The sequence below is a fragment of the Plectropomus leopardus genome, chromosome 11, assembly GCF_026936395.1.
Source record: "Plectropomus leopardus strain MGB_pleo_1.0 chromosome 11, ASM2693639v1, whole genome shotgun sequence".
NCBI classification, from domain to species: domain Eukaryota; kingdom Metazoa; phylum Chordata; class Actinopteri; order Perciformes; family Serranidae; genus Plectropomus; species Plectropomus leopardus.
The window spans coordinates 8,936,650-8,963,744 of record NC_142186.1 but is presented as its reverse complement, the minus strand read 5'-3'; the positions used below and the strand labels follow the sequence as shown (position 1 = coordinate 8,963,744).

Genomic DNA, 27,095 nt, shown 5'->3' with positions numbered 1-27,095 from the left:
ACAGCCTCAGTACCAATTTGGCTGAGGCCCATCACGCATGGCTGTTATCCACCTCCAGCCCAACAAATTCCCATGATGTACTTTAACTCTAAAACGATCTTGGAAAAGGCACATCCAATCGCCTTCTACTTCCAGCCTTAATGTGATGTGACAAAGCAGCAAGAAAGACAACAATGGGATTTGGTCACATACTTCCTCAGTCCGAGAAATGCAGTAAAAAATAAATCACAATTGGCAACCAAAAAAAATTACCTCTGACAGAGGAGTCTCTAGTGGCACATTAGGCTGGCACTGACTGAGCTGTGATATTTAAACCACGCTTCCAGGATATTGGCAATCCCAGGCCTCCATCAGACTGGTGGCTGGCTGGCAGCGGACACAGCTGGGGTTTCTGTGTGTTTTTAAAGCCTGCTGCAGTGGGATAAGGCAACAGGGTTGGTGGCTAGAGTGTGTGTAGCAGTGGGGGGTCTGTAATACACCCCAAGGGAGGAAGTTTTGAATGCAGCCGTGCTCCCATGATGACCCTCTCAACACTTTCTCTTCTAAATGACAGCTTTGATAGTCGCCTTTCAGCTCATAATTCTTTCAGCCCGAGAGCTTCCTTGTGATACAAAATGACAGAATATGCTTTGGCTTGGGAATGTATGTTAAAACCGAGGTATTATGAAAGAGAGTAACCACATTCCCGCAGATTTGGCTGTACATAAAGCAGCACACTATGTGACCATTGCTACAAATCTTCCCCACAGAGCAGTGGGTTGACACCCTCAGACATTGGTGTGGGGCCTCTTCTGGGCGGCTGATAAGAACTCCTGTGGACAACACTGCAGTTACTGCATATGGTGTATGGCTCATATCAACATGTCCATTAGCTGTTGAAAGAAGTTCTTGCAAAGCAGAGACCCGGAAACATAATATATAGACATACAGGAAGGTATTATGCAACAGAAAGGCATAACTAACAAACCAACTACATCTCAGTAATAGTAGCTTACACTGTGTCTCCAATGCTTCGGGCCTCTCTGGAGTCCAGCTGAAGTGTAGCTGTAAATGGTCCCCCGGTTATGTTATGTTGCGGAAAGTATAGTTCCCATTGTTGTTGGCTCTAACTACGGTGTTATTTTCTCTGCAATGTAGGAGAAAAACCTCAGAACAGTGGACCTTAGACCCAATCCATAAGGACATGGGTATTTTTGCAAACAGAGCATTTAGTTTATACGTACTGGCCTTCTGTCCACACGCAAAGTGCGTCTTAGGTCACTAAATCAGCCTTTTAGGTTGAGGATGTTCAGAAATTGTTTTCAGTGCTGCTGTGTAGACAGGAAAAATGGGTGTTTTTGGCCTGTAACGGCAGAGTTCGTGGGGTTATCTCATTTGTAGGTGTCACAAATGAGGTGGCATTTCGTGCATTGGCAAAACAAAATAATGCTGGTTCTAACCTTGCCAACAGGTCTTTTTACATTTTTACACATAAGTGTGCAGTTACTTTTCCACTATATTGAGGAACAGAGGTGTCAGAGTGTGCCACGAAGGTCACTGCTCCAGGTAGCCATCCGATAATAGCTTTTTTTCACACTGTCAACATGGATTTTTAATTTCACATTGGACACAACAGTGTCCTTGACCTGTCCACCACCCTGACCTCCTCCCTGACTTTCTCACTTTTTATACTACCTATAAGGGTGCATAATTAACCACTTCCCATGTCGTGATATTGTTGAACCACAGAATTTGTATGTCCACCACTGCTAAGGATCCTAATTGAATTTCCATTGGCACTGTTCTCGTAGTGCTGGCATATCATTTCAACACCATACATGCCACCACCATATAATGAGTCATAAATGTCCAAGTTTATGACCAGGAAGTTGACTTATAATGAAGTCTGAACTATGACATTTAACTTTAACACATTACGACTGTCAAATATATTGCGAATATATCACAAAACTAATATTTTAGCCAAGAACTGATGATCTATCCAAAGTTGTCCAGTGCATGCTGAGATAAGCTGCAGCCCACCCATGGTGAAGAAGAGGAATACTGCAGAATACTTTCTAAATACTCTTTCAGAAGTGAACATCCAAATAACATATTTGCTCATGCTCATAAACAGATTGTTTCAGTCTAAAAACAGCAGAGTAAAAAGTGTTGGACAATTCATCACTCCTCTTCGCCTGTGGCTCTCTCCATCACATGCCTCGGGAGGCCCTTCAGAAATATTAAAAGTGAGGTTCCAGCCAGCGAGTGGCTGAATGTACAAGCTGCTTGCTTGTCTTGCTCTTGTTTTCCTTTACCCAGGCAGTCCACAAAAAATTCTTGAATGAGATAAGATCACACAGACAAACTCTGGTGTAATAATAAGCAGCTGCTCCCTAAGTGATTTCAGAGCCTGTGTTTAAAAAGCTCATGATAACAGAGACGTAATGCCATGTTCCAGGCCTCTTTGGAAGCCAGGAGCACCCGGCAGCCCCGACCATGTCGGCGGAGAACCCCCTTACCGTCACTCGTCCACTGTGCCTTTGAGCTCTTGCATACCAGTTGCCTGTGTCAACTCACAAGCAACATTCACTGACCCGACAATTAGCTTCCAACCCAATAAAATATCTGCTCATGGAGGTTGGATGTGAACTGTTTAGTGACATGCGGAGCACAGCTGAGAATGGGGGTCAAATAGGGAACTGGATTAGAGAGCAATGACTGAAGCAGCGATCACATCAAAGTAGGTCTTGCTCTAAGATCTGATGCTACGTGACAATACAAGATGTTGTTCTATGAGCAGTTTGTACGGAGAGGGATTCAGATTAACTTGCCGCAAATCAGGATCAGTTAAAGTCAAAACTCACCCAGCATGGGGATACAGCGGTTAGGATAGCGGGGTTAAAGATAAATTAAAAAAATGAGTTTTTAGCAAGATGTCTTTCTCTTTCAATTCTCTCAGTCTTGAAAATAGGGTGAAGTGACTGTTACTGGTTAAAACTGCAGGAGACAAAAAAATGATCTGTGCCCAAAGGACACAGAGATGCAAAATAGACCATATTTGTTATAATAGAATTTTGGTGTTTTATATATATATATATATATATATATATATATATATATATATATATATATATATATATATATAGATATAGATATAGATATATATACAGTGTCAATACCAAAAATCATCAACATCATGTAAATCAACAACATGTAATGGTTAACTTTTTCTCTATTTAATATGACTAAATATTGGAAATGGGAGTTTAACATGAATTTAGCTGAAATTTTTGAGGCATTTACTGACCATTAACAGGTAACTTAACATCAGTATCTGTAACATCTACGAGTCCCGTCCTCCCTGAGGAAGTGTGGGTTCATTCACCCTCCATCTCTGAACAAAACTACTGGCCTTTGGATTATTGCATAAAATAAACTCTGTAGTGAAACAGAAGTATAAACATGTTTTCCTCAGCAAGATAATCCTCACAAATGAACTCCAATTTTATGATTTTTGAAGCATAAATGCAAATAAAAAGCAAATGTTATGCCATAAACAAGGTACACCATTGTTGTATGACTTCAACATCACCAATACAAGGGCTGTAAACCAGTGTTCTTCATGATGATAATCTATAGTCTACCGTCTTTTTTTTAACATGTAAAAGCTTAAAAATTCACAAGTGGGGTATTTGCTGACGTATTTTATGTCATAGAGCAAACTGTGAAAGCCTCTTCAGCTTGTATGAACCACAGTCCTAATTTCAAGCATCAAACTAAAAACTTAATCAGAAAACTCCTTGAATGCAAGACCACAAGATTGTAAGGGCTAAAATGCTTGCCCATTTCCATGTTTAAGGACTCATTCATGCCCAACTCTATATACACTTCATCTCACTCCTGGTGAGACAGTTAAAAAGCTGACCCTCAAAATGTCAAGGTAACAGAGCTGTAATTGAGCTGTTACACATCTTCTAAATAATACAACTTGTAATTTTTAAAAAAGCATTAATTGTAGCATGTCACTAATCAATGCATTTCTATCCAACACTGATATAGAATCACAGCTTGTCCAACTTAATGTGAACATGCTTGTCAGATCAATCAATCTTCTGAAACCATCTAAGGTACCAGTATCTAAAGTTGGATGGTACACCTTTAAATTGCCTTTCATTTTCATAAACAAATGCAGCCAGTGGATGTACTTGCATCTAGGTTGGCAGTGACTGGCTGAGAAGATTTTTTTTTTCTTCCTGCGGTTCCTACATGTTCTGAATTATTGGGCCTAAAGGTCCGGACACCCTCCTCTGGGGCTTGCGTCTGTCAGGAGTTTGGCTCAGAGAACCAAATGAGTTCAAGTTCCTCTCTGTTTTCATATGAAACACTCAGCCAACACCTCAGGCTTCGTGTAAAGCTATAAAGGCTCTCTCTCTCTCTCTCTCTCTCTCTTCCAGCATATTCCATGTTAAAAAAAGGTTATGAGACCGGGGCGCTACATGCAGAGGAGAGGGAGACATTTCATTAATTGGATTTTAGAATTATTCTTTAACGAGAATCTTGAGAGCATATCAATACTGCACTGTTATTGTTTGGATTTTTTTTTTTAATGGTAAAACATAATTCAGAGTGTGTGAGACAGAATGGGTGGTCTTCTGAGGGAAAACAATATGTTCCACAAAAAAGTACGATAAAAAATAACATTTACTGCTTTGACTGCAGACCACAAGAGTAATATGTGCAACAATGAGACTATTATGAAGCTTTTAGCGAAAAAAAAAAAATATTGCTGAAACAATAACTAGAGTGAGAAAAGTTCATTTTGCCTACCTTGTGAATACATTACTGATCTTAAGGGCCAATGCTTTGTTTTTTCTTATCAAACGTTATTAATGCACAGTTGTTCGTGGAGGACAACTGTGCATTAATTAACGTTTGATAAGAACGGACACTTCAGTTGCGACTGGCTTTCTGTTTAAAGTCAAAAACTACTTTTGCTGCCAAGAAATTACACTGTCTGGTGGAAGTCTAAATCCACAAGCCCTTGCAGGCGAAAAACAAAAGAAGTTAGTTTCATGCCCTAATGCGAATATATAATCATCTTTGTAGTTCAGATGATATTGAATGACATGACCAAAAGGGCTGGTTTTTACATGTTGCCTTTAATGCAACAATACAAGTCTCTGGAGGAGGTTTGGCCGAATCTTCAGTGCATCTTGGTTGCATTTGCACCTGGATTTCATGCCTTTAAACATCCTCGTGACTGGTATTGTAGGTGTAAAGGGAGTGTTAAAGAGAAATGGGAAACAGCGCTCATTCAAGCATTGGAGTTCACCGTTAAATCCCGAGGGAGACGCTGCTAAGACGAGGCTTCACTACTTACATCCACCTGTGTGAACAGATGAGCCGTTCAAATCGCGAGGTATGTGTGTCTGGTCTGGATAATTGACAATAAATCATGTGTTGTGGGAAAAGGGGAAGTTGAGGGAGTGTGTATGTGTGTCTGGGGATGATGGGGTGTTAGGGGTGTTGGGAAAAGGAGGGGAAAGTCAGCGGTGTGGGAGATTGAGGAAGACTGGATGGGTTAAAAACTCGAGAAGACTTACTGGAGCACATGTTGAGTTCAGGGCTGCGCATGCCGTAGTATCCGGCTGGACAGTCGTGAAGACACTCCCCGTACTGCCTCATTCTCTCCCTCCGCAAAAACAGGAAGAGTTTGGGCTGGCAGTTTACACAGCCGTTGTCTCTGGAGCACACCGAGCAGCCTTTGCAGATGGGGTACGCTCCATAGCTAGCTGCAGGACAAACACAGAAGTAAAGGTGATTAATAAGATGGAAGCAAATGCGTAAAGGTGTCAGTATGTGTCAGCCGCAGTGCTTGTTGAATAGTCAGACAGTATCTAAAGCTTACTTCCCACACAATTTTTTTATGTCTGCTTCCTCCAACAATTTTTACAACTTTCTAAAATGACAATAAACACGTCTGCTCTATGCAGCAATTAGTCTGATGTTCAGACGTGAGACAACTGTCTTCAAATTTTTGTTTCAAGGCCTCTTTTTGCAATTCTCATAACACTATTTCTGTCAATGCCGTATAAATGAGTGCAATTTGAGTGCTGAGAAGCTAAAAGGTAAGACTGTCCAATGTGTATGCAGTTAGCTGCATTTCAATGATCATCATTGCTCACCTCCATGTCTCATTCCCTATAACAGCAGGATTCTCACCCTTTTGAATGTGGTTGCTCATCACAGCTTTACACACTTTTGACTTTTCACTTCTGACTTGCATGGTCGGACATCACACATCTTATAAATGAAGCATTGAGAACTCAAATAAGTTGACCTACAGCTAAAATATACAAGCTATCTGGCTTCTAACCTTCGCTAAGGCCCTGTACACAGTGGCAAATATGCTTTTCACTGGTTTCACAGAGACCAAAGATACCAAATCTCTTGGCAATGTGAGACAACACACAATGCTTACATTTCACACCTCAACACTACTCAATATTCATTTGGTTTCCACATTGACTTTATGAGTCAATAACCTTTCAATGAGCCACTGATGAGTTGATCATGAAAGCAACCAGTTATTGGCAAAAAGGTTTACAACAACTCAATGGACCCATCTCTAAATGATCTTTGGATTCTATCTATCTCTTACTCTGAGGAAATGTGATTGCCAGTGCCTAGTTTTGTGGTAAATGGAAATACAGAATTCACAAAAACTCCTTCTTAGGCTCATTTTCTTTTTCAAATTTCCTGGCAGTTTTTATGTTACCTGGTGTATGATGGTGACATATACCCAATTAGGGTCAGGGTAATGCTATCGTGTGCATGGCTCCGTCATGTGTCAAACATCTAACTTTGTTATACTTATGACCCGTGAGCCAAATATGGGTACTGGGTGGCCACTCAATCATTTTCTAATTCACCATTATTCACATTGAGAATCTGATTTGTTCTTTGAATGTAAATAAGGTGCTGGTGTTCATGAAAAAAACACAAATATGGACCTTGTTTATCAAAGAAGTGCAAGGGGAGGATCCTTTGGATATCTCGCCCAACAGAAGTCTGGGCTAAGCCCCTACTGTCCTCAAATCCTAGTTATGGTCTTGTATACACTTGACCTGTGCAGGGCTGCTGCATTTGAATTTGCGTCGTGACAAAGATGGACAGCAAACAGTAAAAGGTTAAAATGTGATGAATATTATGAACGTTTGAGTATTAATTGGCCCGTGGCCTTCTGTCATTTTGCAAATTAGCCTCTGTGCAGAGCAAATGAAGTATCCCTGGCTTAAGAGAAGCAATAGCAATATGAGGTCAGTACTATTGTTAATCTTTGCATCAGCCGCACTGGAAGGTCCTTCAAAAATGGTGGTTGAGAAAGCTGTTTATTCTGCTCTAGTAACAGAAAGCAGAATCCTCTTAGATCTTTGTATCATCCCTCATGTGTGGATGACCCTGACTTCACCCGATGACAGGGACAGGGTGAACTGGAGGCAACAGACTCAACTGTGGGAGGGCTGACCAGCAGAATACAAGCCGAGTACAAGAATAAAACCAAAACAACCATAATAGATATATCAGCAGGATATTCTCTAATTCATAGTAAATATGTCCAATTCAACAATTTGTCATTCATGCAAACTCTGGCTCCCCTCTCAACGTTCGAATCCTGATTGGTTATGAATGTGAATATTGCATTAATTCTGGTCAGAGCTGGCCTCCTGAACGATTGTGTTGAGACAGCCGATGAAAGCCCCCAAAACCGCAGTGGCTCTGGCCTCGGCTCGAGTTGCCTGCGGAAGACAAAGGAGCCAGTAACAAGACAGTCCATTCCACAATAAGTGACTTTCAATGTAAACTCCTTAGCGTCCCGTTTACAGGAAAATGTCCTTGGGCGAATCCAGTCTCTCCGAACGAGAGACACTTCAGCTGATCTAAGCCAAGTCTTAAATATCACAAGCAGGGACCGGGTAAGAGCGCCGCTCAAACTGAGCGACCTACCACAACGCTTCATAAAACACTTTGCAGCAAACTGGACAAACCCTGAGAGACAGAGCAAAGCATGCCTGTGTTACTGGCCGTGGATTCGCATATTAGATTTCGCCGAACAGATTCACTCAGACAAAAGTGAGCGCTAAGTGAGCCCAGTGCAAGCATCAGTTTGTAATCATGTGAAAATCAGTCAGCAAATGTCAGAATTATCTTTTTTCATTTCTTTTGTTGGTGTGCTGGGAGACGGCCTTTTGAGAGGTATGCTGGCTCTGCCAAACTACGCTCATTCTCCTGAAGCCGGGGTGGATGGAAGTAAGATTAAGTGCTAATCAGAATGTGTCTCCGATAGTCTTTAGGGATGAGGTTTACAGCGACACCCCATCGATCACAGCAGCGCCGGGAAGTGCGCTCCAAGCCTATTCATCACACAGACTGGTGATTGTTCATCTTCAGTCGGCACTTGCTCGGTAAGACATGAAGGAGAAAACTCAGAATTATGACTGGCCTTCGCTCTTCCAAATCTCAGATGGAAAACTGTGTACTATGTTCAATTGTCAATCCAATGTCTCAGATATTGTTATTTCTTATTGTAGTGGTGCCAATGCCGGTGGTCTCTCAATTTGGTACAACATCTATGGAGTCAGCTGGCTCTACTTGGTGGACACAGGTGCTGTTTACCAAATTTATAACTGGCTTAAGTTCAAAAGATCAAATATGCAGCTCTCTGTTTTTACTTTTTGATATAGTTTTAAAATCATATGTCTTACAGGAATATTTTAAATATTGTGCAGCCACTTACATCTTGATGTATGTTGTCTCTTTTCAAAAACAATCTTATAATGTAGCTGAAAACCTTAGTTTTTGGATTTACTTCCTCAGGTTTAGTCAACAGAAGAAGTTGGTTATCTTTAGAAAAAAAAACACATCACGGTTTGGCTTAAAATAAGCATGTTTGTAACTACTGTGACATAACGTATGGTATACTGCATGTGTGGTATACTACATGACACATCTCACGTAGTATACCACACATACTAACACACATGACATTTGGTTCTGCACAGGAAATGAACAGCAGCCTCCCAGATGCAAGTTCAGAGTTTATTTAACCCATTCATCTCCACTCCCACTTATCCTATTTCTTGATCTATACTATGGTAGTTTCCTGTGGCGTCAAAAAATGCTGCATTCTTTGCATCTCGTACCACTGCTAAAGGGCACTTCTGTGCATTGGAATGTGATGCAGAGGGACACTGATCAAGTGTCAGTATTTAATGACTTGGGAATGAGAATGGGTTGGTTTTCACACATATACAATTAAAATACTAACAATAAAACATGCTAAAACATAATAAATGCCACTTTAATTTTAACAAAACAAATAAAAAAAAAAAAAATAAATAACAGATGAAGCTGTATTAAGTGTTTCAGGTAACACAACAAATTGAATTTCTAATATATATATCTATATATATATATAATATAATATATATATAATATAATCTAATACATATATATAATAAATATATCTCGCATTTCATTCTGTCAATCCTTCCATTCAGTAAAACTAAACTGCACCATTAGACCAAACGTCATACTTAACCATATATTTCTGTGGAATATACAGACCGGATGTGTTTACAGCAAACTGACATTCACATTAACTTGGTCACATTTACTCCCTCTGCCCTCACCAGAGTTAAACACAACACTGACAGGAAGGGAAAGCTTACTTGGCAAAAGTAAAAAACTGTAAAGCTGGAAAGCTTATTTCTCCAGCCCGTTCTGAGCGAGCTCAGCTCAGTCACTATTAACAGAGTGTTAACAATACTATTCTCACACTAACAGAAAAAAAAAATCAGGGCCTGGGGTCTCCTTAGATCACTGGCCGATCAATCAGCAAAGAAATTATAGTCGCTGAAAAGTCTTCTCTTGACTCTGTCCTAAAAATCCATCTTGCTCTTTTGTTGTCAAACATTTGTTTTGCTGGTTGCTAATCTCGCAATGCGTGCTGATTGAGGGCAACATAATCACACGCGGGTTGAATGCAACAGATCCCACATCCTGGAATTAGCATACGGTTTCGGGGGAAAAAATGGGGGGGAAGGAAAGGCTGTGTACGATGCAGAGAAACTCTTTTGGTGCTGATCTTGGGAGATTAGTGTGTATGTGTCTGTGGAAAGGTTTGGAGGTTCAGGCCACAGGTATGTCAGGAAGGAGGCCACAATTCACAGTGTCTGGAGCAGTGCTGTCCAACTCACGTCCTACACTACCGGCATAATGTCTAGCGCACTTTACATCAATCTGTCGACTGCCAGCAGGTTTTAGCCATTCTTAAAGAAAACACTTATTCATATGAATCTGATTTTTGAGACTAGAAGAAATATAAAAGTAGCTCCGTTAGAGCTGAAGAAAAAAAGTATTTGGAAGAGCCTTGTCTTTTCTTCAGCGTGCTTCATTGGCATGAAAATTGAAAACAGTTTGCCAAAGCATGTAGCGGCAATGTTTTTAAGTGGCACTAAGGAAGAGAAAATCAAAGGGAAATGGGTTAAGTGTTAGTTCTGAAGTCTCTATAGATCATTGCAGCTTAACCTAATTTGGCAGGAACACGAAGCCGTATGTTTAGTGTGCAGGGGGATGTGTTCTGAGTTATGGATGTGGTTTTTATTTTGCAGATTGTGTCTTTCTCCTGTTCTCAAACAGCAAGCGCATTCAAACCCAGTCCATCCGAATGACGACCGTGTTTTGACACATGCTCGACTGCCCTCCATGGCTTCTCCTTTCCCCCACAAATCATATAATGCCTCAGCTCTTCTAACGTTTCTTCTGTCAATCACGTTGTAACCGAAGTGACCCAGACATATAGAAAAGCCACACAGAAAGTGGTCATTTTGAAATTATGGATACCCGGTTTACCATACATGTTTTTTAAAACAAGAGTGGAGCATACATGCCATTCAAAGTGCCAATAGCCGCGCACGATAAACCGACACCGTTTACGGTTTCAACCACAGAATACGTATTACGTGAAACAAAACAAATCCACAGTCCCCACTTCTGACAGCTAAGTGAAGATCCTCCTAAGCCTCAAGTATTATATTTACAAAAGCCAGGGCCCATATGAAAATCACTGAAGAAGCCTCTGCAAGAACTTTTAAATACAAAGATTTAATAAGAGCCTCAATGTGTCATGTTTACCAGGCAGAGGGCAGCTATAAAGCTGCTGCTCCCACATGAAGGATCCGTCATGTACTCTTCCACACGCACCACCTATATATTGTGGAAGATATACTGAGGATGATTTTGTGTAACACATAGAGAATGCATTTAACATTTCAAGGGAATCCCATTTTTCACTGGCATTAACAAAGGGAAATTTCCCTACTGTATGTGTTTAAAAAGAATACTTTGATATTTTGGGATCTGTGCTTATTAGCTTTCTTGACTAGAGATGATGAGAAGGTAAATCACGTGTCCGTGTGTAAATATGAAATTGCATCCAGCAGCCTGTTAGCTTAGCAAAAAATCTAGAAATGGGGTCTAGTCTGGCTCCTTACAAAAAAACAACTTACATAACAAAAAATATAAAATGTGTTTTTAGAGAGGTGCTTATACATTTTCATGCCATCTCATCAAATATTGCCGCTTGGTCAGTACCATCTGTCAGTTTACGCCTGCCAAATGCATTGCATGTTTTCAAAATGCACTTCTGTTTTCACAATAAATCTACATTTTCTGCAGTCTTTTCCTGAATAAATGTCTGTCTGTAAAACACCTCACATCCATATGGGAAGCAAACCATGGACTCCCTAGTGAAAGTCTGGGGTCTGTTGGACCCATCCACCTCCCACTCCCTCCCTTAAGACCTTCTATTTCCTTATATTACGTCGTCACTGGCAGCTTTTCATACTAACACCATCCTATAGCATATTAGACCACAACAAAAAGTGCCTTCCATCTGTGTTATAAACAGATGCTGACTGTATCTATGAGAGTAGTCTTGACCTTCCCTCTAACTTTAACTCTCAACAAAAAGGTGAATAACTATACTTCCCCAAATGTCAAACTCTTCCCAAACAAAAGTAAAGACCATTCCTTTATTTGGCCATCATCATCTTTGAAACTATTGTACCTGACAATTTGAAAAATCACAATTTCGGCCATAAAATCAACATTACATGGGGAAATGGCCTTGCAGACATTCATTGATAAATATCTAGCTTTTGCAGGTGAGGTTTTGGCCTTTCATTCATGTGAAACAGTCAGACTCACAACATGAAGAATGACGGCATGTTTGGAGCGTAGCACTTTCATTCTACAGCCGTAGGCTTGCTGGGAGGTTTGCTCTGAAACAGCTCAAGAGCAATTAGGGCCGCACTGAGATGCAGCAGAAACCCAAACTCTGTCTCAGGTACGTTTTTATGAGTCCAAAGCAAGCGTGACAGACTATGCTTGAGGCTGCCAAAAACCTCCACATATACAGGGGGTTCCACCCACGGCCGGCTCACTTCCTGCCTTCCACTCACCTACCGTTACCCATGAAATCATTCACATTGACCCATTCCAACTTTCTGCAACCCGAAACTCTAACAAGGCAAATTGCACATAATTTTTGTGTTTCTTTAAGAGTCCCGAACTTAACATTGAGAACAAGAAGACATTCTTACGTGGGGTTTCACTGATGTGGGCTCTTGTAAGCTGACTTTGATGAAAAAAAAGGACTTTACAGTCGGCGCTGCTGAAAACTGATACCTTGGAACCATTTTCAGCTCTTAAAATTTGACAATTTTATTAATGCTAAAAAATAACATAAAGAAAATGCATTAGAGTATTAGATGTATAGTGTAATATAAAGATCATTTATCATAGCCATTGTGTCAGTTGTGAACCATACAAACTGGACCATATCTGATTTTTAATAAAGGTTTAGTAGCATTTCCCTTATGTTTCCTGTTTTATGAACAAAATGGGATTCAATGCTATCAGATGTGGGAGTTTTACGGTCTACCATATATGAGAAATGTTTTAAAAGTGGTTACATGCCCTTTTCTTACCTTTCAGCTGTTCACTTCAAGCACAAACTTGTCAATTGAGCAGCTTCAGAGAGCACATAAGATATTTTCTTGAAGAGAAACTCCATCTTCTTATCACTTCTCTACCCTGCTACCAGAGGTGTGGACTCGAGTCACATGACTTGGACTCATGTCATAATTTCAGTGACTGACGAGAGTCAGCTTTACAAAATAAAAGACTTGCAACTTTACTTGGACTTCAACACCAATGACTCATGATTCAATGAGCCTTTTGCCTTAAAAATATTCGATACCTTCCCCCAAAGCCTGAAGCTTAAAAAGTATGTTATTTAAAAAGTGAGCCACAAATCGATTAATTTCCGTTTTTTTTCCAGAATCAGTTCACTTTAACGCTATTCCTTCCCAGCAAGTCAAAACTTAAAATGATACTACTGTGGGTAGTGTGTGTGGGTAGTGTGTGTAAATGAAGTGTGGTGAACTTCCCTCCATCTAACCCATGCCTGGAGGGAAACCCTGCTGGATGATGCAAAAAGGGTCACTCAACAGAGTTTTGGTGGCTCTCAGGCTGTTTCTCATACTACAGACTGTAATTCCACATTTTCGTATTGCCCGTCACTGGTGGCGCCACCCCGGACACAAAAAGTATAAAAGTTGATCAAGAGACAGACACACCCCTCTCTCTCTCAAACTCAGAGAAACTCAAATCAAACTGCAGAACTAGGCAATGCTGATAAAATATGAACCAAAATTCTGTCACTGTGCTGCCTATTTCTCGCCTCTGGTGTTTCTAGAAACATGTTTTAGCTCACTGTTAAACTGTCATTTCAGATCAATTGTTACCAGCTGGTTGCCATTGTTTCAAACAGATAAGTCTGCGTTACTTCAGCCTAAGTGAGAGCATTTATTGGTCCAGTGTGGTGAAGTGCATTCTGGTAGTTGGAGGGTTTTCTATCACTTGAGCAAAAGTGGTCATGTAGCATCAATTTCAAATGTATTTGCATCTTCCTATTGAAGTGACAGCCCAGTTTTTATGAAAAGACATTTTTTCTTGCTATGAAATACTTATTTCTTCTTCCTTTCTTCTTCTCTAATTTTATTCACATACAAGAAATACACGTTGGTTAACAAAAAAAATAACTGCATCATGCAAAATGTAGGGGTTGTAAATTACAGACTAACAAATGTTTTTAAACGAACAAGTACAAATTTTGACTTAGGACTTGCCTGTCTTGACTTTGGGCTAGAGTGCAAAATCTTGAGACTTCCTTGTGACATGCAAAACAATGACTTGGTCGCACGTCTCCCTGCTACAACTACTTTCACATTGATTATTAATTTTAATTGATATTGTTCCCCCCTAAAAACCAAAAGAGAGTGCAATGGCTCACCCATATACATATCCAAATTAGAAGTCAATTATAACAGGCACAGAGGTATATAAAAGATGCTTGTGATAATTTTTTATTAGACCCTATAATTAACATATAATTTTCAATTATGAAATAAAGCGTGAAAGGATAGGATGCATGCATGAGTCTTGATTAACCACTAAATTGATTTAAAAAATGCAGCAGACTTGACACAATATCATAACTCAGCAGTGAATTCCAAACCCAGCAATGGGAGGAGGACAAGAGCTTATATTAAAACACAACTGTTTCTATTCTCACAGTTCTGCTACATTTCTCCAAGGGCCCCTGGTATGTAAATCTAATAATGCAGCCTGTGAATGCAACTAACCAGCAGCCACACTGCCCATTGTTTGGAAAAAGCACTTACAGTAAAGTCTATGTGAGAAAGCTCATCAACAAACATGACAAAATACTGATTCACAACATCTATATTAATTGAAAATGTCCTACAGTGAAGAGGCAGCGATGGCAAACCTCAAGTTTTGGTGTTGCGAAGCAGCAGCAGGTCAAGAAGATTTGTGCTCTCATGTGGAAAGCATCACATCCACCAACAGAATTATACGTTTTCCCCGTGGCACTGAGAGAATTATTGTTTATTGTCCGCCTCCCTTGTTCCCCCTAAATGATGGTATAAGCTTACTGCTGCTCCACTTTAGAGGAAAAAGAGAAAGCTTGAGAGAGAGAAAGGGCACGTATGGGACAGAGCAGCACTGCAGTCACCGGCCGATGGGCGGCAGGCAGCACCATAAGAAGCAACAGGCGCTTTCTAGATCTCTGTTCAAAAACCACCAAACCATCCAGGCTTAAACTTTGTAGCTGTAAAATACAGGAGAGCCAACAGTGTCAACCCTTGCACTCAGAGTTCACCAGCCGTTGTACCGTCTCAACATTGTTCAAGCTCGTTAAAAGCTGGTACATGGAAAATGACATCAAACCGCCTGCTTTTCAGGCCCGTGACTTCATTTGTCATGGAACTGGAAGTTGCACTTAGCTTAGAAATTGTGGAGAAAAAACAGAAGGGGTAAGAGGGGGGTACTTTGGGCCTGTGCGCTGAAGGCACATTTCTGTTCCAATTTAGCAGAAAATATGTTGGACTTGCCTCCGACTCTTTTCCAGCTGGAAATAGTCAGGTTTTAGGATCTACGTTTTTTTCCCCCCAGTTTACTTTAACAGATCATACTGTAAGCACATGTTTATAATTTAGGACAGTCCTGCTGCTTATAATGATTTTGCAGCATGAGACTGAGCAAACACATTTGCTGTCAGACATATTAGCGCGGCCAAAGTGTTCCTGTGACACAGATCCACCCGGCGAGGCGGGCAGTGTACAGATTTGAACCTTCACTTGAAAGGGTGGTGGTTTATATAGTGAATGGGTAAAACAGGCAGCCGCGGTTCAAACAGGCAACTGGAAAATAGGGGGCCAATTTAAAGCTGCTTTTTAGTGCTCAATAAAACAGAAGCTCAAGGTAATTTATTTTGGTGTGATTCAACAGGTTCAGACACACACATGCAGGTGAGAAAACTACATTTGACTCATTGGATGACCACATCTCCATCATACAAAGTGCTTGTTGTTAAAAGAATACGTCAACATTTTGGGAAACACTCTGATTTCCTTTTTTGCTTAGAAACCAAGTTGCTTTACCAGTCTCTTTAAATGCAGAGTTTTAAACAAATTAAACAGTTAAGTTATATCCTATTGATCAGTGAGAATCAGAGGTGCTGGTAGGCAAATTTTATTTCTTAGTTTGGACAGAGCCATGCAAGTGCTTTATGCTAAGCTAAGTTAATTGGCTGCTGGCTCCAGCTAGGCTTTATATTTCCGTACAGATGTATGGAAATATACAGATATCAATGTCCTTGTCATAGACTGTATACTTATTATCTTATTGTTCTTATCTAACTCACAGCAAGAAATTGTATACATTTCCCAAAATGTCATCTTTAAAACAGCTACCACTGCAGATACAAATGACAATTATAAGAAAATGCTAAATGCTAAAATAGTGTTGAGTACTAGTAAGTACACTACTACTAGCTTACTTACTAGCTACATTGCTAAGCCATTGTAACAGCAGCAAAAGCAAACAAAAGTCATAAAGTCAGCAAAGTGACTCAAAGATGTTTCTTAGACAGCAATATTAACCTGAAGATTGCTAATATTAGCAACATAACAACCATACTAACCGAGTAAGGCTGCAACAACAAACTCCTTGAGTGCACTGAACTGAGCAACAAGCCTTTTACTGCTTGAACTAACTGTTAATTTGTGAGAAGTTTAACCCACAACAAAATTCTTTGTCATTTTACTAAAATGAAATCCATTCAAACAAGTGGTGAATGCACTTATTAGCTCCTTTGCCAGCACATGCAATAATTCATCACCACAAAATACCATCCATCCCCATCCAAGAAGCACTGGAACATCATTCAAAATTTTGTCGGCATAGTTTGAGAAAGACACTGAATCAGTAAGAAATTCTAAAAATGAGTAACCACCGTAACATTTTCACTTGCTGCTTTCTACTGTTTACTAACCTGTTCTCCAGTCCTTCCGTGACATTAAATGTGACATACCAGAAAAAAAACACACAACTGTAAGGCACACTCGTCTACAAAGCCATGTACACAGCTCTTATCACCAGTTTATCACCTACTTTTTAACCGGTTTTCCCACTTTTAAGAAATCTGAATACATGCGCTTAAGCTGATGGGAAAAGGGTATTCACTAACAAAACTATAGACGACTGTATATATCAGCAATCTGCAAAATGTCACCTGTACGGTGCAGGATAACCTCTGTTCTATGTTTCTGAACCTGCAGCCAGTCAAATAGAGACATTACCTTATTGAGTCAATCTGGAAACGCTCTGTGCACCTTTCACCCATCTGTCCAGCTGAACTCATCATGCCTCTCACCCCTGCACTCTTTCCAACTCTATATGAAGACCCTTGGTTAGTTCACTTCCTTATTAACATCTTTATGATGGATTATGACTTAAATCCCATGTCCTGGGTCAAATCCCACATCTGGATTCCCTGATGTGAAAGAGCCCTCATAATTCTGGTTTGAGGAAAATTAAAAATAAAAGGTGACCTAGCTGACCTAATCTCACGGTATGTTTTAAAGTCTTTCTGCCATATTGATGGACACTTGACACGATAGCACCCTTGACCATAGTAGACATGTGACCGCAATGGAAAGCTCCATGGTCACACAGGAGGGAAAAAACTGAGAGAATAACCTTGATGTGGTGGTCAAGTAAAAGCATTGCCTCTTCACTGTGGGTTGCGGTCCCATAAAATGTTTTACAGCTTAGTCGGGCCTTGAAGACAACGGAATATCTGTTCACAGTTGATGTCAACATAAGCTTAAACAATGCCTTAAAACAATGCCGACCAACATTAATCTTAAACTTTTGTTCCAGCGAAGGAAAAATCCATTCTAGTAGACGGTTTAAATACTTTTAAAAATAACTACGATGCTGCTTTATTTTTGATGGTGGATAGTGGCACAGCTAGTAAGTGGTTACATAAAAAATCATGTAAATGGCAACACTTTATCACAATATAGTGCATAAAACATCACGCATTTAGTGAGAGCTCCCCTTTACCTCTGCATGTACTAAAGGACTAAAACCAAAAACCTGTCTCTCTGATCACTGCTTTAATTTCTTCCCCTTTTATTTAAAATCATTGTGGCACTTCAGCATCTGCCTTTGAGTCTTTCATCAGTGATACTGCTTCAGACATGGTTGGTCAGCACAGGTGCAAAACGACTTCATGACACTCAGGAATGGAAGCACTATGGGAGTTCAATGACTCATGGAGATGGACTTTATCGCTCTCTGGGCAGGCACCAGAAGATAAGCATGTGGTTTATGTTTCTTGCCAGCTCTTTCTCTCTCGCCCATCTTTAGTGACTCTTTCAAAGAAAAAGGTTGATGTTCTTGTGAAACGCTGCAGTAAATTTCAATTCATCTTCACCGTTTCTCAGCAACTCGCAACATACCTACAGTGTTGTTCCATGAATGCAACATGATACAAGATCTGTATTTTAGCATTAAAATACAACTGCAAATAGAAATTGGCAGGTTCCAAACACCATAGCAACTATGGTTAAACTAAGTTCTAACACTTTGCAGATTTAGTCAATATGAAACTTATACATACACATATACAGACATTTGTTGGATTTCTGATAATTAGACATGATAAATAATAGTGTCTTTGCAAACTTGTGCCAAAACACATTGGCCTTAAACTGCAAAACTATATAGAGTATCATACATATTTTTACAGCTTTTGGCTGTGAGATTCCAGAGATGATGCACGCCATGCCACATTTGGAAATGATTAGTTCAACTGTCCAGAAGGTGTTTTCAAAATACAGTTCTGTCAGGAAATTCAAATTCAGAGAAATATAGGAATCCATCATGGCACAAATCTGTGCAACTGATTGAACTTATGCCTGCAATTGAAGAAAAATAAGAACTTCGTCTCAGTGACAAGGGAGTTTTCAACCATCTGACAAACTACAGAGGCAGTGTTAATGCTGTTCTTTGAAATTTAGCTGAAATGTTTTACTTTATTGTGAAATTTCTAAATATGTCAGTTTTTCATCCCACAGAATCTTTAAATTTGTGGGTAAAGTGTGCCTCACTTCAGAAAACAGAGGGCAGATAACACTAATGGATATTGACATGATTGTTTAGTCTTTGTTATTTCTCATATTAATCTGCCAAGTGCGGCAACAACACATCAGCCTGTAGCTACAAAACTCCATGGATTATCATAAATACTCTAACAGCTTTTAGTCGTGAGAGTCCAGAGATGCACGCCACATTTGGAAATGATTAGTTCATCTGTTTAGAAGGTGTTTGCAAAATAAAGTAGGTCTGTCAGGAAATTCAAATTCAGAGAATTCCAGAAATCTAACATAGCAAGCATTTTATGCAACTATGTGCAACTGATGGAGCTTGTCCCCGAAAATGACGAAAAAAGAAGTGGTCTGGACTATTTTGCAGCTATATCTTAAGGTTTTATATCGACTTTCTGAAGATAATCTTTGCATAAACCAGGGATCAAAATGAAATTACCTTAGTCAACATTATAGCAAGACACCAATAAAGTAAGAAAAACAAGACTTGCAAAAAACTATGGAGGCTGGAATACATTTAGCTGATTTTTTTTTCACTTTTGTAAGAAATTTCTGAATATTTCAAAGTTTTTCATCCTAATAAATTATTTAACTTGTGGGAAGAGTGTCACTGCAGAAGACAGAGAAACGTTAGCACAGATGGGTGTAAATACTGTAAATTAGTCTTTGTAATATCTCATATAAATCTGCCCGTAACACCTTATTTTTTCCCAAGTTTCCAGGTCTTAGTAGTAACCAATAAAATACAAACTGAAGATGAAGCACAAGAAGTAAGAAATGACCTCGAATAGAAAGACAAAAGTTTGGGCCTTTGAATATTTCAATATTTACACTCCCTCAAATCCACTCAAGCTGTGGAAGAAATGTGATTCCCCCCAACAGAAAAAGGGAAAGGGAAAAGAGAAAAAGGTGGGTGGAGGAAAAGGTGGAGTGGCTCCGATTAGCCCACATGTTGGTAATTTATCACACATAAACCTCACACCTAATTTTCACACCTGTAGCTCAACGTGCTGGAAGTCTAGTAATTCACTCACTCACTCACTCACTCACACACAGACGCCCACCACACCTCCCACACATACACACGCACACGCACACATGCTGCTATGTGGGAGCTGGCCGTGGGTTTTCCTCAGTGCGAGAGGAGAATGAGGACATCACAGGCAAGGACCAGTCAAGTTAGCGGGCATGCTTGGCATATTTTCACCCCATGTAGCATTGCTCTGTCTCTCCCACGCAAGCCCGTTTTTCACTCTCCTTTCCCCATTTGTCATCACCTTGACTAAACTCATCCCAGCTTCCAGCTCACACATCTGAGAAACAGAAGAGTTGGATGTGGATTTTTCATATTTTTGCCAGAAAGCACAACATACTGTAGCTGCAAAGCCAGATGGGAGATACTCATCCTTTGCTAAGTGTCACACAAAAAACAGATTGTAAACTAAAACACTATCAAATGTGAATAAAAAACAGTGTTTTATTACTTCCTGTCACAGACCGATGGCTGGAAAAAGAAAACAAATCATTCATTTACAATCATATCAGCAGAATGTATTTAAAGTTTCCAAAATAGAAATATTTTGCAGCAAAACTTTAATCATAGTAAGATCAAGAATTAATCAAGAATAGCAAATTCATGATATATTGTTATAATGGTGTCAAGGAGGGGCTATGTTTTATAATGTTAACGTAGCCTGTGCAGTAACCCTGCAGCATATTTTAGCAACTGATGTTGTTATTTTTGTTTTTTGTTTAATGTAAAATTGTGATCATAAAGTAACTAAAGCAGTAACTATTACTGTTAAATAAATGCAGCGGAGTAAAAGTTAATGTGAATGTAATTAAATAGAATTATTAGGTAGCAGAAAAAGGCAAGTACCTCAATTAAGTAAAATACTTGAGTAAATGTAATCAGTTACAGTCAACTGCAGACTGTTGAACAGTAAAACCTAAATGATGTAGCTTGTAGGCAGGTAATTTTAAGCTTTTACATTTGATAATGATACTTTCATGGGGGTTTTCTGGGTTTTCTTCTATTTTTTTTTTTCAAATAAATAGACAAACCGGGTAGTTAGTGCGAGCAAAGCAGCGCTACTTAAACAAACTTAAGTTTCATCATTGACATGTGATGTATGGGAAATACAAATCTCTTTATTAAAGCTGGAGACTAAACAATAAAAAAGGGAAAGGAAAAACAACTCACTATTAATATACCCTCTGCTGACTAACTGCCTCCATCTCCCTTTATACCGATCTCAAGCAGGACATCTGCTACAAAGTTCTACCTCATTAACCCTTTAACAAGATACAACCTCACAGCTCTCCTCGCCCACCGAGCACAACAGGGAGATGTGAGGTGATCGCCAGGGTCAAAAGTGGAGTGCACCACAGGGGACGGCAAAGACATGGTCTCACTTTCACACATGGTGCCTGCCACAAAAAAAAACAACAAAACCCTAAACATCAAAGCCTTATTTTTTCTCCCAAGAAAAACTGGGCTGGATCCAATATCTACATAACATGTCTCACAGGGAAAGAAGACAACTTATCTTGTTTTCTCCCCTAACTGAAATCTGTTTTCTACTAGAGGCACTGCCACAGCATTATTTAATCATTGTAGACTAGTATTTTTCAACCTGAGCTGTCATCAGCAAATATGTTGTTTCAGTTGTCTTTAAATGTGACCATATCTTGATTAGTAAGCATTATCCCAAAAGTGCAAGAGCACAAAGACTGCAGAGGGAAGTTCATCTGAGGTGTTCCACAGGCCTGTGATATACAGCTTGTGTTGTATCCAGATGAGAGCAACCACTCTCTTCTCTAGCAGGTGTCTGGATTACATCTGGCCACATGTTCTCACACCACCACCAAACTGCACCTGAATGGCTGGCACTGCCCGGGCTTCTTAAAAGGAATCGGCTTGTGTTGGCTCTAAAAGAGCCACGCTCAGCCCTACGAACTACGCATTTCTTTTTCTGCAGTGCCCTTTGAGGGAGAACTTGGAATAAATGCTTTCATAAAGTATGAGTGGCCTCCACAGGCCAAAATGGAGCACATAAAGCAAAATGACTGTGGTGCAAAGATAATTTCCTCTTAGTAAAAAGTACTATGTGTGCTTCTGGGTGTGGAAATGTCATCTGTTGCTGCAGAAAAAAAGGTGAGCTTTGGTATGCAAGTAAGCTACAATCTGACAAAGGTGTTAGATGTTGTATTAAAAGTAACTTTTGGATGAAGAAACAGAGACCTACGTCCAAAATCTGTGGGTGGCACGAGGACGCGAAGTGTATCATTACATGCAAGCAACAGATGCATGGAGCTGTACCTGTCTTGTGCCTACACGCCACAGTGTTTACTGCTACAAATGAGCAAGCAAATTGCGTTGTCATGTTTTGGCTGCTGTTACAACAAGCGCTGATGTGCCAAAGAGCTATGCAATAACTCAACCACAGGAGTTGTCTCCTCTTTTTTTAAAAACAATGTATTATATGCAATCTCTTATTCTGAAAAAGATAACCCTTTGACCTTTAAAGTTATGTAACCTCAGCTTAAGAATATACTGTTCTAGCCACTCATATGCATATGCATGTGTGCCCTCGTGCTGGTTGATGATGATAACCAGCCCCACGTTGTCCATTACACTTCTGCCCATTACTGCACCAAGGCAGTACCATCTCTGAAGCCATTAGCTGGTAAACACGTAAACTACATGTGACCCCTGTCTACAGATACCTATTAGTTATGGCTCCTGCTGGTGACAGCTGTTTACACAGTGAAGGCGGCTGCTCCTGAGACCTGGCCCCAGTCCAAATAAAATAATATCCAGTTAAGGAGAAGTCAGCCAAGATGTAATACAAGTGCATAACTAGAGTGGAGAAAAAAAGGAGCAAAAGAATTTGGGAAATGTTAATGGACTTCTTTTTCTTTTAAAGCTTTATGCTTTTTCTGTCTAGCATTTGTCTCTACCGCAGCCTTATTTCATTGTCTGGACCCTAAAACAAGATTAGTGAGAAGCCCTGATGGAGAAGGAAAAGTCAAAAGTAGTCACCACAATTGATGTCCTCTATGTCAGAGCGCAACGTAAAAATGTGATGATTACAAATTGACTTCCAGTCTTTGTTTTTACACTGTGAGTGTGTGTGTGTGTGTGTGTGTGTGTGTGTGTGTGTGTGTGTGTGTGTGCGTGTGTGTGTGTCTGTATGTCTATCCCAAGCTTGCATGGCGTGCAGCCAAAGCAAAGCATAAAAACATACATGGGCTTAAGTCAACACAGACGACTGCAAGACAAACAACAACAATGACCACAACCACACCACAACTGGCTCAGACATGTATATAATGTATAACAATGAACAGGACTGGACCCATTCTGGTGGACATCTGGCCCTGTGGTGGAGAAACCAAAATCAGCTGAAGAGAGCTGGTTGCAACTCAAATACTCTCAGTGACAAGTGAACTGAAAGCATCATCCCATGTGTTGGACTGAGCCGTGGCAAAAGTTCAAATCAGTAATTATATAAGGAGTGAAAGACTGCCAACCAATTACACCTGAGATATGTCATGTACAGTTTTAATTATAATACATTTCAATTAAAATGTGAAATGTTCCAGCTCAAACTCCTAGAAGACAAATCTCTTGTATTAACCTGCACATGGGTATCAGATTATTGCAATAAGTGTATGGCGACTGAGATCTAATTAGTAAGAAGGGCAAAGCCTTTGATTGACATTATTTTCACACTCATCAATGACCCCACTGCCCTACATGTATGCATCTGCATTTGTTGGTTCGTCACCCATTTCTTCAGATGTTTCCTTTAATTTGTCACCCATCTGTATTTTACTTATGCGACCCAACTGCAACAACCATGGAAGCAAATTGCAAGCTGTAATTGGACTGACAAGATGTTGGATCCACCCACAAAAGGCTAATTGTGTGAGGCGTCAGCGAGGACGCCATTCAGTCTGGCTGTACCCAGACTGTAAAAATCAAACGTTTTTGGTAGAAGTTGCAGATCTGAATAATTCAAACTTAAAGTTTCCTCTCCGGACACTGATTGAACCTCTAAGAACTCATCTCTGTTTATCAAAATGACATATTGAGAACTTTTTAATGGAAAAACTTCTAAATATGTCTTGTAATGGCTTAGATATAACTCTAAACTTTTCCCTCATTTAGTACGCACAGATCTATGAATATGCAAGTAACCCCACCCCCTAGCCATTCACCTGAAGCTTAGGTGTACCTGCTCAACCTTGACTTGCTCATCGAACATACAACTCTCTGCTTGTAGACGGTGACAAATAAAATGAGCATTTGGAGAGACTACATTATCAAAGAGCTACTAATTTGTTGCTAATTTTAGATAAATGTAGTTTCCGATCGCTTGACAAATTTAAATGAAAATTAAACTTAACTTGCAAAATAGCTAATACCCCTCATTTCGCCTCCGTGTTTTGGAAAGCCTGATCGTGCAAGTTGATGGAATTGGTTCCTTTGGTTTGTGATGTAAAAAAAACCCAAACAGGATATCTGAATATGCTTTACTAATTTGGTTATTTGAACACTGCAGTTCCAGGCAGAAATGCTAAGCCACAGTGTCGACTTATTAGTTTGCTCATGATATTTTCTTATTAAAAAAACCCACATGGACCTGTTAACAACATTATAACTTGATTTCAGGGTCTTTAAAGATTCTGTAATAAATACTTTTGGATGAACCATGGATCACTAGTGTGAAACCCACATACAGTTATCACAAAACTTCTGTTCCCCTCAGATCTACTGCGCTTCTTAGCATCTTTCACCTAAAGCTTTGGTTTTACGTCTTGCAACTTTGGTTACTGTTTTGGTTCAGTCTTACCACTCGCATTATTGGTGCCTGTAGACAAAAGCAAAATGCCACATATTTCCCTCAGGAGTTGATGAGACCAAGTCACAGCAAAAATTGATTAAAAAATGGATTTGCTTTTGTTACGTAGCCAAAAATACAATGCTAACATTGCTTCAAATCTGCTGGATTCATAAACAAGCAACTTTTTGCTCACAGGTTAGCCATAACAACTTTATAGGATGATAATATGTCAGTGTTGTGTTTAGCTTTTTTTCTACTGCCCCCAAATGACCAAGAAATTAGTGCAGGTTTAAACATCTCTAACATAAAACGCTGTTATTTGGGGCGAGGCTAATTTATCACTGCTTGACATCTAGGATGCAAGCAAGTTAGTTTGAAGTTATGGAAAGACAGATAGAGGCCCCGTCTTGTCACAGGTACAGCAGATGAAAATGAGCAACAGTTACTGTGGTGTGAGCTTGAAATGCTCTTCGCTGCCTTGAGGCAAGATATTATGCACTGTTCCATTACATGATTGATCTACAATCTTATTGCTTCGCTCTGATAACAGACAGATGTATGTCCCATTCAAGCCCTCCACTGTTCTGTGCATCCTCTCTTCCCATCCCATTGCTGCCTCTATTCTGACCGCATAAATCTTCAGGGGATGACCCTCTAAGACCTCTTTACATCTGACATGCACGCTACGTTGCCCTCCCTGTCCCCCCCCCCCACCACACTCTCTGTCTTCCCCTCTCTCCACAGAGGGAGTCAGAGAGACAATGAGCTCAACATCAGGGCCCAGTAATGACTCCCAGCCTTGTTCCTGATTAAAAACACACCGGGTGCTTCTGCACTCCGCAGGCAGCCATGAGGCCTTCCCCTCCTCACACCACAAGGGCCTGAGAGCAAGGAGATAGAGGAACAAGCCAGCCTCAACACAGCTCCATGCCCAAGAAAACAGAAAAAAATCCAGTGTAAGCCATACCCACTGTAGCATTCAAAGCTCTTGCCCTGACTAGTCCAGGCCTAATTCCACAAGCAAGTCTTCATTTAGTCTAAGGGTGCCCAATTACCATCATTAAGCCCAACCTCAGCCAAAACCATAACAAAACCATAACAGAGGCTGCCTGCAGTCCCTGGCTCGGATACATCACGGGTGGGGCTAAAATATGCTGTCACATATTTGCACGTTTTTCAAAGTGTGTTGGGTTTATCTTTCACACTTCTTCATCGTTATTTTGACAGAAAATAGGGAGAAAAACTCTGATCTGTAACTCGATGGACGCGTCAGTCAGTATGTGACAGTGGGGGCAGCTGCACTTTTACCTTTACCTCTCAATATCCATACTTGGGCCACCAAATTACAGGCAAGCTCCATAGAGACTCTTTATTGCATCTGACCAGCTCACTTCCTCTCCATACCAAAGGCATTGCATGCTGAGCTTTATTTTGATGTGGCATGTAAGCATAATTAGAGGTCCCATAAAAGCGGGGGGGGGGAGTCTTGTCCATCTGTCGAGTGTTAGAGGGTGGGCACGGGGGTAGTGATCAGAGCCCCATGGCTCGCTGCTGTTACAGCAGCCATTCCAACAGGCATTGATGCAAACAGTCTTTAGCGCCACACTACAGTCAGTGTGTGTGTTTGTTTCTGCACATGTCCGCGTATTTTCTCAAGGGGCCTCCTTGAGTTTCAGATTTCCAGGCCTTGCAGATCGATGCAAAGTAGGTACTATGTCGGCACGCACACAGAGGAACACACTGACATGGCAAACAAGAGCAGATACAGAGCGTGGCCTTTTACAGAAACGTTAGACATTAAACATCCTTCTAAGGGCTCCAGGATCCATGAATCTGTACGCCTATTTAGGGCAGGTGACTAATCATATTCATGGCCTGTTAAATAAACTCTGCATGAAAAAAGTTGTTTAAAGGGGCAGTTCAATCCAAAATCAAAAATTCATATTTTCCTAGTTAGCTGTAGTGCTGTTTATCAGTCTAGATTGTTATGGTGTGAGTTGTCGTGAGTTGGAGATATTTGCTGTGGAGATGTCTGTCTTCTCTCCAATATAATGGAACTCGATGGCACTCGGCTTGTGGCACTCAAAGCGGCAAAAACGTGCTTTTGAAAAACTCAAAAGCAATGTCTATCAAGAAATCATTGACCCGGTTACTG

At 40.2% G+C, this 27,095-nt stretch overlaps 1 protein-coding gene across 2 annotated transcripts in view; it reads right to left on the bottom strand.

The window, feature by feature from the left end:
* Positions 1–27,095, bottom strand: part of rspo2 (R-spondin 2) — a 70,302-nt gene that overhangs the window by 34,513 nt on the left and 8,694 nt on the right. For both annotated transcript variants that reach the window (XM_042490723.2, XM_042490722.2), the window contains exon 3: positions 5,586–5,774. In XM_042490723.2, the coding sequence (XP_042346657.1) occupies positions 5,586–5,774 (189 nt within the window). The remainder of the gene's footprint in view (positions 1–5,585; positions 5,775–27,095) is intronic.